The 12496-nt window shown below is 38.7% G+C and overlaps 1 protein-coding gene across 6 annotated transcripts in view; it reads left to right on the top strand.

The window, feature by feature from the left end:
• The window catches only part of VPS13B (vacuolar protein sorting 13 homolog B), a 427169-nt gene that overhangs the window by 303774 nt on the left and 110899 nt on the right, over positions 1–12496 (top strand). For all 6 annotated transcript variants that reach the window (XM_071554088.1, XM_071554086.1, XM_071554089.1 and 3 more), the window contains exon 34: positions 5627–6329. In XM_071554088.1, the coding sequence (XP_071410189.1) occupies positions 5627–6329 (703 nt within the window). The remainder of the gene's footprint in view (positions 1–5626; positions 6330–12496) is intronic.

Here is a 12496-nt window from a genome sequence, read left to right as displayed (position 1 = left end):
GCAACAGTGATGGAGCAGATGTGATTGGCACTTTGACTTTGTGGTTTCACACTCGTGAGTCTTTCCGTAACTTATGTAATGTGGAGCATGATCTCATGATTGGCTGAGGGGTTTTGGTCACTGCTAAGAAATGGCTGGAAATTTTACTTCAACAGTGTCATTATATAACCATAATTAATAAGAGAAGCTGGAAATATTATGCAGATGTAAATGCTTTTCATCTAGAGTGGTTGCACTTCCAAAGGTTATGTTGCTTAGAGGTATTGTATTAATTAAAGAACTATCCTGTCAAGTGTCAGAAAAAGAACATACAAAAGAACACAGAAATGTTTATAGTGAAATTTGGACGTGCTTGCATTTGTTAGTGTTGAAAATTCTTGAGAGATTAAAAAATATAATATAGAAATGCTGCCCACTGTTTTAAAACACCCCTCTTTGATTTGGAAAATGTGTTAATTATTGCTCTGAATTATTAGGTTGTGTGTTTACCTCAGTGATTTTATTCCCATTCTTTATGAAGTGAAAACTTTGAAGAGATGTCTCTACCATCTGAATACTTTGATCAGAAATGGAAAATAAATAAGACTTACCTGGTTAAGATTGCAGCAACCTTCGGTGGGACTGCTTGCCAATTTTGTAAAGAAAATCTATTTATTTATGCTTGATTTTATGATGTACTTATCTGTGTGTGTTCTACAGGACTAGTTCCATGCCCTTTCTCTCGATAGATATATGTGTCATATGCCCTATTGAACTCAAGGGGTTAAGCTAGTCAGGTTACCTGTCTCAACACATGAAAAGGAAGAATTAACCACAGTTCCCCAGCTACTGGTGTAGCTTTCAACACCTTTTCTATGGTGTGCAGTATTGATGCGATATATAACTGTGAAAGGACGAGAATATGCACTGAAGTGATCTAAGAAGTAAACTATCATCTTGACGTGTTTTTTCTAGCTATTGAAAACCTTTCCATACTGCAACTCGTTCTGACAGTGAGGCTGTAGAATTCCTCTGATTTAAGTACCATCTGGTTATGCTCAAAGCTTTAAAGCTATTATCTCAGCATAAAATTTCAGCGTCCTATACTTTTTTCTTCACCAAACTATCCATTTTTAAGCCACAAATATTTTTCCAGTCCTTTCAGATTTTATCTACAAGTATATTTTAACAGTATTTAAATAGTTCTTAAACAATAACAATTTATCTTGATAGATGACATGCTGTGTTTTTTCATTTTATTTTAATTAGCCATTGTGGAACCAAATTCCCTTTTGTTATATTCCTTTGAATACTGTTTAATTATAGTTATCATGCCAAATATCTTAAAGGTTATTTTACCAATACAGTTTCATTTAACATAAGCCATGTGGAATCAATAGTCCTGTTTCCTAAAGTGAATGCTTGGAAAATCTTACATTCATATGTTAAGAGTACACATCCTTTCCTCATTAGTTGGAAAGTACAGGGATTTTGGCACAGGTTCTGTGTGGAAGCATTGTGCAGCTTTTATATGGATTTTGTTTTTAGCCTTTGATGACACTGTTTAGAATAGGAAGTATCTAATAAGTAAAGCATTTTGTCTAATGTGCTGCCAGTGTGTTTAATATATGCCTGGAGGTCTGAAACATTATCTTCTCCACTATAGTAATATGCATTTAATTCTCTGAAAGCAGAAGGTTGAACTTTTAAAAGGGACTCAAAGTACATTTTCAACTAAAATAATTTAAAACACATGGGATAGGGGACCAAAGTAATGTACGGTTGGTTTTTATGGTTTAATCATGATCATGTTTATGCACACCAGTAGCTAATTAAAGAAAACTTTTATTGTTCATTTTAAATGGGTTATGTAAAGAGTAAGAGAATTGATAAAATACAGCCCAATGATAAATGTTACCATTATGTTTGCTAACAGCAAGATTATATTGCTGTTCTTGACATCTTTAAAATATTGGAATTTTTAGAGTTATTATACTGATAGTCATTCCCTCTCATCTCCTTATCCCATTAGAGGAATACCTAAATGCTTCCCAAGTTTATTACTGGGTGTATTTTCAGGTTAGCTGTGAAACATGCTTGGAAAGCTCGATGCTTATTAAGCTGAAATTGATGGAATAAGTTCCAGTGATGCTTCTGCACCTTTATTTTGTACCCAGTTGCGTTATATAAAGCTGTCTTGCAAATCATTACTCACTTGTTTCAACCTTTACAATATATGTGGTACGGCCATATGTAAGTCCAAGTTTCATTGTGGAGCCAGGTGGCATGGAAAACTGTAACAGGATATGGTGTCACTCACCTTTTGGGAGCTGGTTCCTATTCCGTACTGCTTAGGACTGAACACAAGTTACCATTCGAAAGCTGCTCAGTGACCTGCTTGAATTGGTTTGGGGTCTCACTGCAGTTTCTGTAGGTGAATGTCCATGAACAGGAAACTCAGCAGTTGGGACCAATTAGCACCCTTGGTGCAGCCTGCACAGAGAAACCATAGTCTGACTGGGGATGGAGGCAGAGCTGGTCCTTACCTTCCTTGAGGGGCTTTACACAGACACCACATTTAATAAATAATTATAAGAGGCAGAAGAAAAGAACTAGGCTTCAATTCAAATCTATTTAGGTGTGAGAAGAGGGTATCCATTCAGAAACCAGAAGTACTGTGCTTTCTCCCTTCACTTGGTCATACACATGCAATGCTTTTCTCCCTGGAATGGTATCATTTAGTGCATGACACTGTATTTTCATTTTCTCTAGCCAAATTATGCATAACCTAAATGTTAGGTAGTTGCAGAAATTTCTGCTGCATAGCAGAAAACAAGAGAGTGCCATGTGGAACCATAAGAGTGTCATTCACTACAGAATCATGCTTTCTAAAAACATTTTTCACCAGACTCAACTGAATCAATTAAAAATTGCTGGATTTAGCAGCATATACCCTCAACTTCATTTCAGGTAGCATTTCCATGAAATGATAGGTAAGATTATTTCACGGCTCCATCCTTTCTGCTTTCGGCTTGCCCTCAGTATGAGTGCAATAAAACCAACTGCACCAACTTTGAAAGTGCCGTCAGTGCAGGATATGGGTGAAGCACTTCATAGTTTACAAGACAGAGAGGCTGAGGTGATAGCAGGAGGAATGAGGATTTCTTGGCTCACAACATAGTGATTCATTAAAATTGTCTCAAGTTATTTTTACAGAGGCTGCATTAAAAGAGGTATCACATTTACAAGTCAGTGATAGGAGTCTGCCATAGAAATCAGCCGCAAAGAATTTTATTGGTTATTTGAAAAATATGTACATGAGTGAATCTGAAAAGATTGTAACCAGAGCTGGCAAAAACCTTTTCAAAGAAAATCTTGGCTAGTTAATGGTTCTGTTTTAGGATTTCCTCTGTAATACTTTTTCTAGTATGTTCATTCCTTTAAAGAGAAGGAGAGTGGATTGCTCCCTTTGTTCTACAAAGCACAACATAAAGCAACCTTAACTGCTTTTTCTTTACCTCCCCCATAACCACATTTTTGCAGTACACATAGAATTTATTAATATTGCTGCATGGAGACCACAGAAATGGGAAGAAATTCAGTAATTCACTGCCTTTCATTCCTATAGATAAGTTACTGATAAATTATCTAAGTACTTCTAATTCACTGTTCTATTTTGTAGAGGAAGTTAAGGTACTTAATGAAAATTAAGTTTACTCTAGTTTGCATCTCCCTTTTCAAAGATTTGCTAGAGTGGAAAAGATAAGAAACTGTTGAGTAGGTCCTGGAACAAAGAAATTAAGTCATTGAATCAGTGTGCAGTGTCAGCCAAAAAAATACTGAACATCAGGATGGAGATTGAGAACAAGACAGAAGGCATCGTTTTATTGCTGTATAAAACTGTAGTGATTCCACTTCTTGAATGCTTTGTCAAGTACTCAGGAAGTGCATAGTGGAGTTACAAAAGTAGAGAAGGGAAGTTAAAAAGAATAAAGGTGCTGGAGCAACTTCTTTGGGAGGAGAGACTTAAAAAGACTGGGATTTCCCTGTCTGGAGAGGAGAAGGCTGAGTGGGACTGTGATTGAGGTTTACAAAGTCGTAGCAACACTAATAAAGCTGAATGTGGACCTGTTCAATTAATGCACTACAGAAGAGCAGAACAATGCAGTGTCACTAGGACAAGGTGGTTTTAAGCAATTTAAATAACAAATTGGAACTTGTTGTCCCAGAAGGTTGTGGTAAACAGACACTGTTGCCAGTGTATTCAAAAAGGAAGTGGATGAATTCATGGACAAGAAGTCCAGAAACTGATACTAAAATGACCACACAGACATGTACCATTGGCATCCTACATGCAACAGCTGTGGGTGCCTGGGGAGTAAGAGAGGAACAGATTTAAGGAAGTGGCCAGGGTTCACTGTGTCTCCCAGCAGTCTCTTCCTGGTGCTGTTGCAAACAGCATGCTGGGCTGGATGGGTCATGAATCCTGTTGAGGTGGGCATTTCTTATGATAGCTCCTGTACAGGGCAGAGCAGAAACACTTCCGAGCAGGACAGATGGACACATTGGTTATGCTGTGGTAGCTATATGGGGTGAATGCATGACTAAACTCCTTGGGAATCTGGGGAATTGGTTATACATCATTATGATGACAATTATAAATTTCTGCAGATTTTTTTGCCAAATATTTTGGTATATGCTCCCCACCTTGTCCTCAGGATTTTGATAGGATTTCTACTTGTTTCACAAGCAGTGCTGAAAGTGATTTTTGGTGCCTTTGTCTTGGGATATCTCTGTCTTTTGATCCGAGACTGTGCAGTCTCTGGACACAACATTGCAACTTTTTGTTGCACTCTTGCATTTTGTGTGAAAGAAGGAACACTCTTTTTTTTTTTTTGATCAGTGGTATATGTTTTCTTTTTGAAATATTTCTATGTGCAATGACTTTTCATGTGAAACCCTGTGAAAGTCACAGTCTACCATATGTAGCCTTGGTAAACTAAGAACTCATATCCCATCACAGAACTAGCATTCATATAGTGCTGATGTTCCCTATAACTTTGGTGTTTTATATAAGGCAGCTGTACTTCCATGATTCTTAAGAAAAATACTTCCCTACAATGTAATATTTATATGTTTCCTCTTATGATTTCCATTTAATCTTTTTGTGTTTATGCAGTAGATTGATATTATGTTCTCTTTCATCTAATCACAGTGAAATGTTTTAGTGACAAAGATGGCTTTTTGAGCATCAGTGCTCAAAACTGGAAAAAAATTCTACCTAGACTTTGTATTTACAGTACATTTTTTCTCAGGTATATGGTTTTGTATTAAGCCATCAATTTCTTGCAGATCCTTAGAGTTTAAATAAAGAGTTTAAATTTTAAAAAAAAATAAGCCCAGAAATCATTACTGTTTGCTTTTTTTTTTCTTTCACATATTCTTTTGGCACTTCAGCTATTGTGAGTCATCATTTCATTGGAACAGACACCTGCTGTGTTTTCACAAGTGATTACTGTGTTAACTTGTCAGGTTTTTTTATCACTCTTTTTTGACATCATGTTTATATAGTCATTTTTTGCTGTGACTGAAATGGAAATAATTGGGAAATGAACATCAGAAGTTAATGTAATACTTTCCTTTGCAGGTTTCCAAACAAGAGCAGAAAAAGATGGATGTGGCTGATGGAGGAACGGTTGAGACTTCCTCCCGTTACAGCGGGGCACAGGACAGTGGAATTGGCAGCGACAGCGTTAAGATCAGGATCATTCAGATCGAGCAGCAAAGTGGCACCAGCCAGCACCGCATTGCCCGTCCTTCCCGCCAGTCCTCCATCGTGAAGAACCTCAATTTCATCCCCTTTGACATTTTCATTACAGCAAGTCGAATCTCCTTGATGACTTACTCGTGCACTGCTTTACCAAATTCAAAATCAGGGCAAGATCAGAAGGATGGGGAGAAGATAAGCAAAAGCTCTTTGAACCTTCCAGAAAGAGGCTCAGGCAGCAGCCATGACGCCAAGAAGCCCAGTCAGCCATGTATCTCCTCCGTCACGGCAGATGATCTTTTAAACAGTAGCACTCCCCTGTCCACTGGGAGGAAGACGGGTCTCTTGTCCCTGGAGAGCCTGCATGCTTCCACCAGGTCATCTGCCCGGCAGGCACTGGGCATCACCATCGTGCGGCAGCCGGGGCGCAGGGGTGCCGGAGACATAGAGCTGCAGCCATTCCTCTACCTCGTCGTCTCGCAGCCCTCTGTGCTCCTGAGCTGCCACCACAGGAAGCAGAAAGTGGAAATATCAGTGTTTGATGCTGGCCTTAAAGGAGTCGCTTCAGACTACAAGTGTACAGGTAAGAGCATTTAACACTCACTCCTGGTTTTGTGTATATGTATATGTGTATGGCCAGACTTTGCGAACGCAGATTTGGGAAGGGCTCTCCCCACGTGGGTGTGCCCTTCCAGCCTGTGCAGTGGGATTTTAGGTGAGGCTCAGCGTGCACAGAACTGGCCCCACCGTTTAAGTCCTAAGGTCCATCTGCCACGGCCGAGTGAGCTTGGACAGTGACAGTGAAGTCCTTGGGACTGTCACAGCACCCAGTACTAAGCGGGGCTGACCCTGCTGAGCATCCGAGATCTGATGGGATGGGATGGGAGGGAGGCATTGAACTGCCAGAGGACGGTCCTCACTGAGACTTGAACTCAGGTCCTTGGGATTCAGAGTCTGGAGTGCTCTCCTTTATGCCATGAGACCGCCCTACTCCTGGTAATAAAATCACACGTTTCAAAGTTAATAGGGGGGTGGATAACAGCTGAGAATTTGTAGGATACCTTTAAATATCAGTCACTAAATAGTCATATTTTTAGGATTACACCTCACACCTGAATCAAGTGAAGTGTGTATAAAATATTTGAAGTGAATTAGTTTCTAACCTTTAAGCAAGATTTTCTTGTTCCTTAGTATTACTTTGTCATTACCAGATTGTGACAGGGGTTGTTGCATTGCTCTAGCTTCTCAAGGTTTTCTAAGAAAGGAAGAGTTGCAAGCCAAGATAATTTCATAAAAAGCATTTTTTATAACTGAATGTCACAGTATTTTCTTATACCAGCCTACTGATAAAAAAGATAAACATTGTAGAAACACCACGTGTTTTGAACATAAACTGTAAGAAAATTAAAATGATCTTTCAGACGGCATCAAGTGTTGTTTTGTACTTTAAGTTTTCATTCAACTGAGCAATAGGGTTTTGCAAGAATTTTCTTTCTCTTAATAAATGGCTTTTTTTTCATTTCATATCCAAAGCTTATAATGGGAAATATCAAAATAACTGTTCTATAGAAAATATTCTGAAATACTCTTTTTCTGCCTTTACTGCTGAAGAGAAATCAAATTATTTCAGTTCATTCATCCAGCAGCCAGTACTGGGTATAAGGTTTTAATGACATGCATCATTCCAGAGTGTTACCCCAAATAAGTGTCAATGAGTATGCAGAGATCCAGATGAACACAAAGGCAGAATGGTGTGGGGTTTCAAATTATTCACTGAATGAGGGCTGTAGGTATTTCTGGTTTTTCCTTCACAATATTCACACAGCACAGTAGTTGTGTATACTTTTTTGTGCAGCTTTACTAAATTTCTGCTGGATGAGATGTCATCTTTTGAAAATTTGCTTTCAAGTAATGTGCCTATGCAAAAGATGCTATCTTAACTTTTTTCAGAACTCTGAAACACAGTGGAACTGTAAAGAGGGACTAAAAACAATGAGGAAGAGTAGACAGTGGAAGATAAGATACTTAAAAGATGGAGAAGATTTGTTCTCTGCTATATTTTTAGTCATTCTTCTGTTTTCATCTTTGTCTACTGTTCCTGTCCTGTCTTGAGAGAAACACATCTGTGTCATGAATTTGATTTACTCCAGATTCCCATGTGTATTTGTTAAATATTTATAAAATGTGGTCATTGTAGCAATTAATATGAAAAGAATTCATAAAGCAAAGCTTGAAGTGAGGTTGGAGTAGGTCACAACTTCATTAAGTTATTGTTTTGGAAAGATAAAATAGGACTTTTTCATTTCTCATGTCTGAGACATTCAAGTGTTTCCTTGTACAGACTGCCACCATGTTACCAATCAACTGGGCAAAGTTGTCCATTCTGCCCCTAGAATGAACTCCTGAAGTCTTTTGCTGTCTACAGGAGTAATTCTAGAGAACACAAGCTGTAATAAAGTCTTCCTATAAACTGAAAGAGGATCATCAGAAAGCAGGGAAGTATGGTGAGAAGTTTAAACAGTAAAAATGGTAGGAGCATAAAGCCTGAGAGCTCCACAGTCACCAGTTGTTGCTTGATTGAAAGACCAAAGATTAGCCATACACGGGTCTTATCCTTTTCTTTGGCTTTATGTCTCCATGTCAGGCAAGTGTAAAATGGTGTGGAGGCAGAACTCAGCCATTATGTGAAGGTAGAAGTTCTGGTCTTGTCCTGCTGCCTTTGCTGGCAGCAGTAAGTACCTTACTCTTGTCTCACACAGGATCCTGTGCTTGCTGCCAAAGCACTAGTGTGCTTTTCAGAAGAGTTTGAGAGGTCAGTGCCAAAGTTCTAGTGACTAAAAATACCATCCTAAACATTGACCCTGAGATTAGCTCAGTTGGTTAAAACTTGGTTGTAATAATGCCAAGGTAATGGGTTCAATCCCATGTATGGGCCATTGACTTAAGAGCTGGACTCGATGATTTGATGATCCTTGTGGGTCCCTTCCAACTCAGAATACTCTGTGATTCTGTGATAATCAGAAGTTAATAAAATTAAGCCATACTTCAAATCACACACTAATTCACATGGCAAAATAAGTAGTATAAAGGTTTTATTGCTTCTTGTTTAGGAAGACCTACTGTGCTTGTAATTGCAGGGCTTAGAATTAATGTTGTCATACCGCTGTAGTAACATGTTAGTTTTGGAAGTCTTTATTTTTCGTTTCTAATGTGTGTATTTGAGGGAAAATAGCCGTGAACTATGTGTATTTTATATATATATATATATGTATGTGAATGCATATTACACCCACGCTATATATCATGTAATACAGAATCAGGAACTCTTCGTGGCATTTTCTGTGCTGCTGCAGTTGATTTCATCAGTCACACCAGCTTTTCTTGATGTTGTGAATATTTGCTGACAGTTTTGCCTGAAAGAGATATATCATGCATATGAAGAGCAGTATGAAGTTTACTTGAAGGAGCTAAGTTAGGTTCTTTCCCTCTGTACAATAGATATGTACTATATTTCTGCATTTCTTTGATTATCAAGGACTGGAGAGTGGGAAGAGGGCATAAATTATGTCTACTTTACAGTGAACGTTGCTAAATGGTAGTTCCAGTGAGCCTCTTTAGAAGACTGCTCTTGTGTGTGTATGTATGCATGCAACTAACTCTCCATTGTCCAAAGTAGAATGGGGAAGAGGACATAAGATGAACATGAAAGATGTATTTCAACAGGATTATAAGAAATGAGGGAGCATATTCCCCCTTCAGAACAAAACAAAAAAACAACCAACCAAACCATAGACCTGACGAAAACATTGTGTGCATTCCATCCTGGGATGGAAATAGGCAACAGCACAGCAGCAGCTCAGAAATTCAGGCCTATTACATTGCAAATTTTGGTCACAACCTAAAAATTGGTACTTGTCTGGGCAAAAGAAAAAATCCATTTTTTGTTATAAAGTTCTCTTGGTACTCCTGTGGGGGTGGTGTCTCATTACTTACACTAACATGGTTAAACTTACATAGTTAAGTTATATATGAAATATTTACATTACATTCAAAATGGGCTAATAAAATCTCTCCCATTTCAAATCATTTTGTATATATATGTAATATATATATATTATATATATACATATCTATGTGTGTGTGTGTGTGTGTGTATATATATACACACACAGATATATATTTACCATATCCACTGTGTAAGAGTATTTTAGGAATGTCTTAAAGCTTTTGGAAAAATTGTTTGTATCCATTTGGTTGTGTAATTCTGATGACTTCATTACTGTTAGTTCAACAGCAGTAGGTTCAAGTCTTGTGAAATATTGTGCTATAATGTCTTACAGCTTTTCTAAAAGAAAATATCAACAGTTCTGAAACAATACTCAAATTTTTGCAAGGCAGAAGCAAATACAAAATTCTATTCTGAAATTAGGAAAGTCTAATTTTTTTGGTTGACATTAGCTCTGGAAAAATACTTTAGGGCAAAGAAAAGCTGGCAATAGTCTGGATTTAGTTGTGCTTTTCATCTCTCACCTCCCATTAGTGTACTTCTAAGAAATAGGTTGTTTAGCTCTAAGTCAAAAAAATTGTCTAGAATTTAGAAATGCTTCTAACAGGTAGTTTGATGACAGTCCATTTTATGAACCTTCAAATAAAACAGAGAAATTGTCTTTTAAAACTGCACCAGCATGAATTTTAAAGAGAATAATAGCTACTCCTGGGTTGGTGACAGAATTGAGGTTACCGCTTCATGATGGTTTACTGCTTCGAACAATGTGTAGAAATGAAGTTTTTTATACTCTTATGAGGCCATGTGTATTTTATTTGGGACAAGGCTTCTGTTATTGGTTTTAGAGCATAAAATTCAGGATCTTGCACATTAAGCTATCACTTTTTTTGTGTGAGAGAATATTGCACAGTGGCCGAAACACCCAAAGAACTTGGCTCCTCTATCACTAGCTATGTTATTTTTAGCTGAATTTTTGAAGCATGAAAGAAGTATGAACTTGAGAATTAAATAGGAGGAAATAGGCTATTTAGAAGTTAAGTATTCTTAGTGTATTAATTAGCAGTTAGTAGCATCAGACTTCCATCAGACCAGTGTCTGTCTAGTTATGCTGCCTCAGTCCTCTCCAGTCAAGTCCAGTGGCAAGTCAGTTTGGAGGAGGAGGAGACTTGCTAGTATTGAAATGCTAGCTCAGTTTCATTATGGTTATGCTAAACTGCTTCATTTGTGTTTTGTAACTGGGCAGCTTGGTTGCAATTTTGCTACTGCCAGGTATAGGAACTTCAAATCAAAGTAATAAATTAATGGAATAAATTCGAACTCCTTACTGAGTGGCCTTAAAAAACCCCTAGTTGCTCCCTGAGTTTACTTGTAAGATTCTGTATAAATAGGCTGAAAGACACTGTAAAATGACCCTTTTTTATTCATTGCTTTTCCTACATTTAACAAAAAGGCATCTGCTAACTGTTAGTTTTTGCAAACAGAGCTTTGGTCATTTCCACTTAAATAATACTGGGTGCAATTGTTTTTAATGTAATTTCATAAGCCACTTTTATAAATATTTTTTTAAAATCTTTATTTGCTTTGTTTCAGGTAATGTAATCCAGATACAAAATTGCCTCATTTCCTGACCACTGTGCTCTGGGCATTCTTGAAAAAATCTTTTTTCTATTTATTTGTTTGTTTGCTTTCAAAGGGGAGGTTGTGGTGCTTGGTTGTTTTAAGGGAGAGAAATTTCTCAGTAAATATCTGTTATGCATGGAATTTCTTCAGCTTCTGCCAACGACACATTTGCAAAAACAGGCATTGTGAGGCCATCCAGAATGATTCTTGATTTTTATTTGATTTTATTTTATTTGACACCCATGCCTTTGATGGCAGGGGGTCCATGAAGAGCAGATGCAGTAGCTAGGATCACATGTAACCTCTGATCTAATGAAAAGCCCAAGCTTCCCTTTTCCAAGCTTTTGCATGGAGAGCGGCGCAGGCTGGCTCTCGCTCTGGCTCTGGCAGGAGGTCAGATTCCCTGCCTCCCCATCAGCCCCTGCCTCCCCATCAGCCCCTGCCTCCCCATCAGCCCCTGCTTCCTACATGGCAGAGAGAGGATTTAAGGCTGTTTCCTAGCACAGCACTGAGGGAGTTCTGCTGCAGTGTCACCTGTTCCCCTCGAGTGTATTTATTGTCCAGTCCATCTGCAGCCTTTGCTGGGGCGGGGTGCAGCCCCCACCCATAAAGCCAAGTTGGCCTGGGAATGTGCATTCCTCAGGTTACTGTAAGTGCTCATTTTTGAACTTCCTGACACAGCACTTGTGAGTTCGCTCGCAGAAATGTTTTTCCACTTGTGTTCTTTAAATTCCAATGGAAAACGTTTTTAAAACAAGACCCAACGTTCCACTTCAGAGTTTCAAGAAATGCAGAGCTGATTGCAGCATCGTCCTGGCTTTTCAAATGGACTGCAGCCCAAGCTGTGATTCATGCCCTGAACTAAAGGCACATTGCAGTGCTGGCTGGGGCTGAGCAGCTGCTCTGGGCAGCGCAGGCTGCTGTGGACATACGCGCTGGTAGCGCCGTCCCTGCCCGGGCTGCGGGTGCTGAGCCCCTGCCTCTGTGCTGGCCCAGCTGCCCACTGCACACAGCGAGAAAAACATGCTTTGTAGAAGGAAAGTATTCCAGAGGTGGGATTTCTCCTGCCTTCCCTTTCCCCTTACCCCCCTTTCCCTTCGGAATTTTGGGGTTCACTCTGTGCT

The sequence above is a fragment of the Pithys albifrons genome, chromosome 4, assembly GCF_047495875.1.
Source record: "Pithys albifrons albifrons isolate INPA30051 chromosome 4, PitAlb_v1, whole genome shotgun sequence".
NCBI lineage: Eukaryota > Metazoa > Chordata > Aves > Passeriformes > Thamnophilidae > Pithys > Pithys albifrons.
Note: the sequence above shows the minus strand (reverse complement) of the source record. Positions and strands in the feature narration are given on the sequence as shown.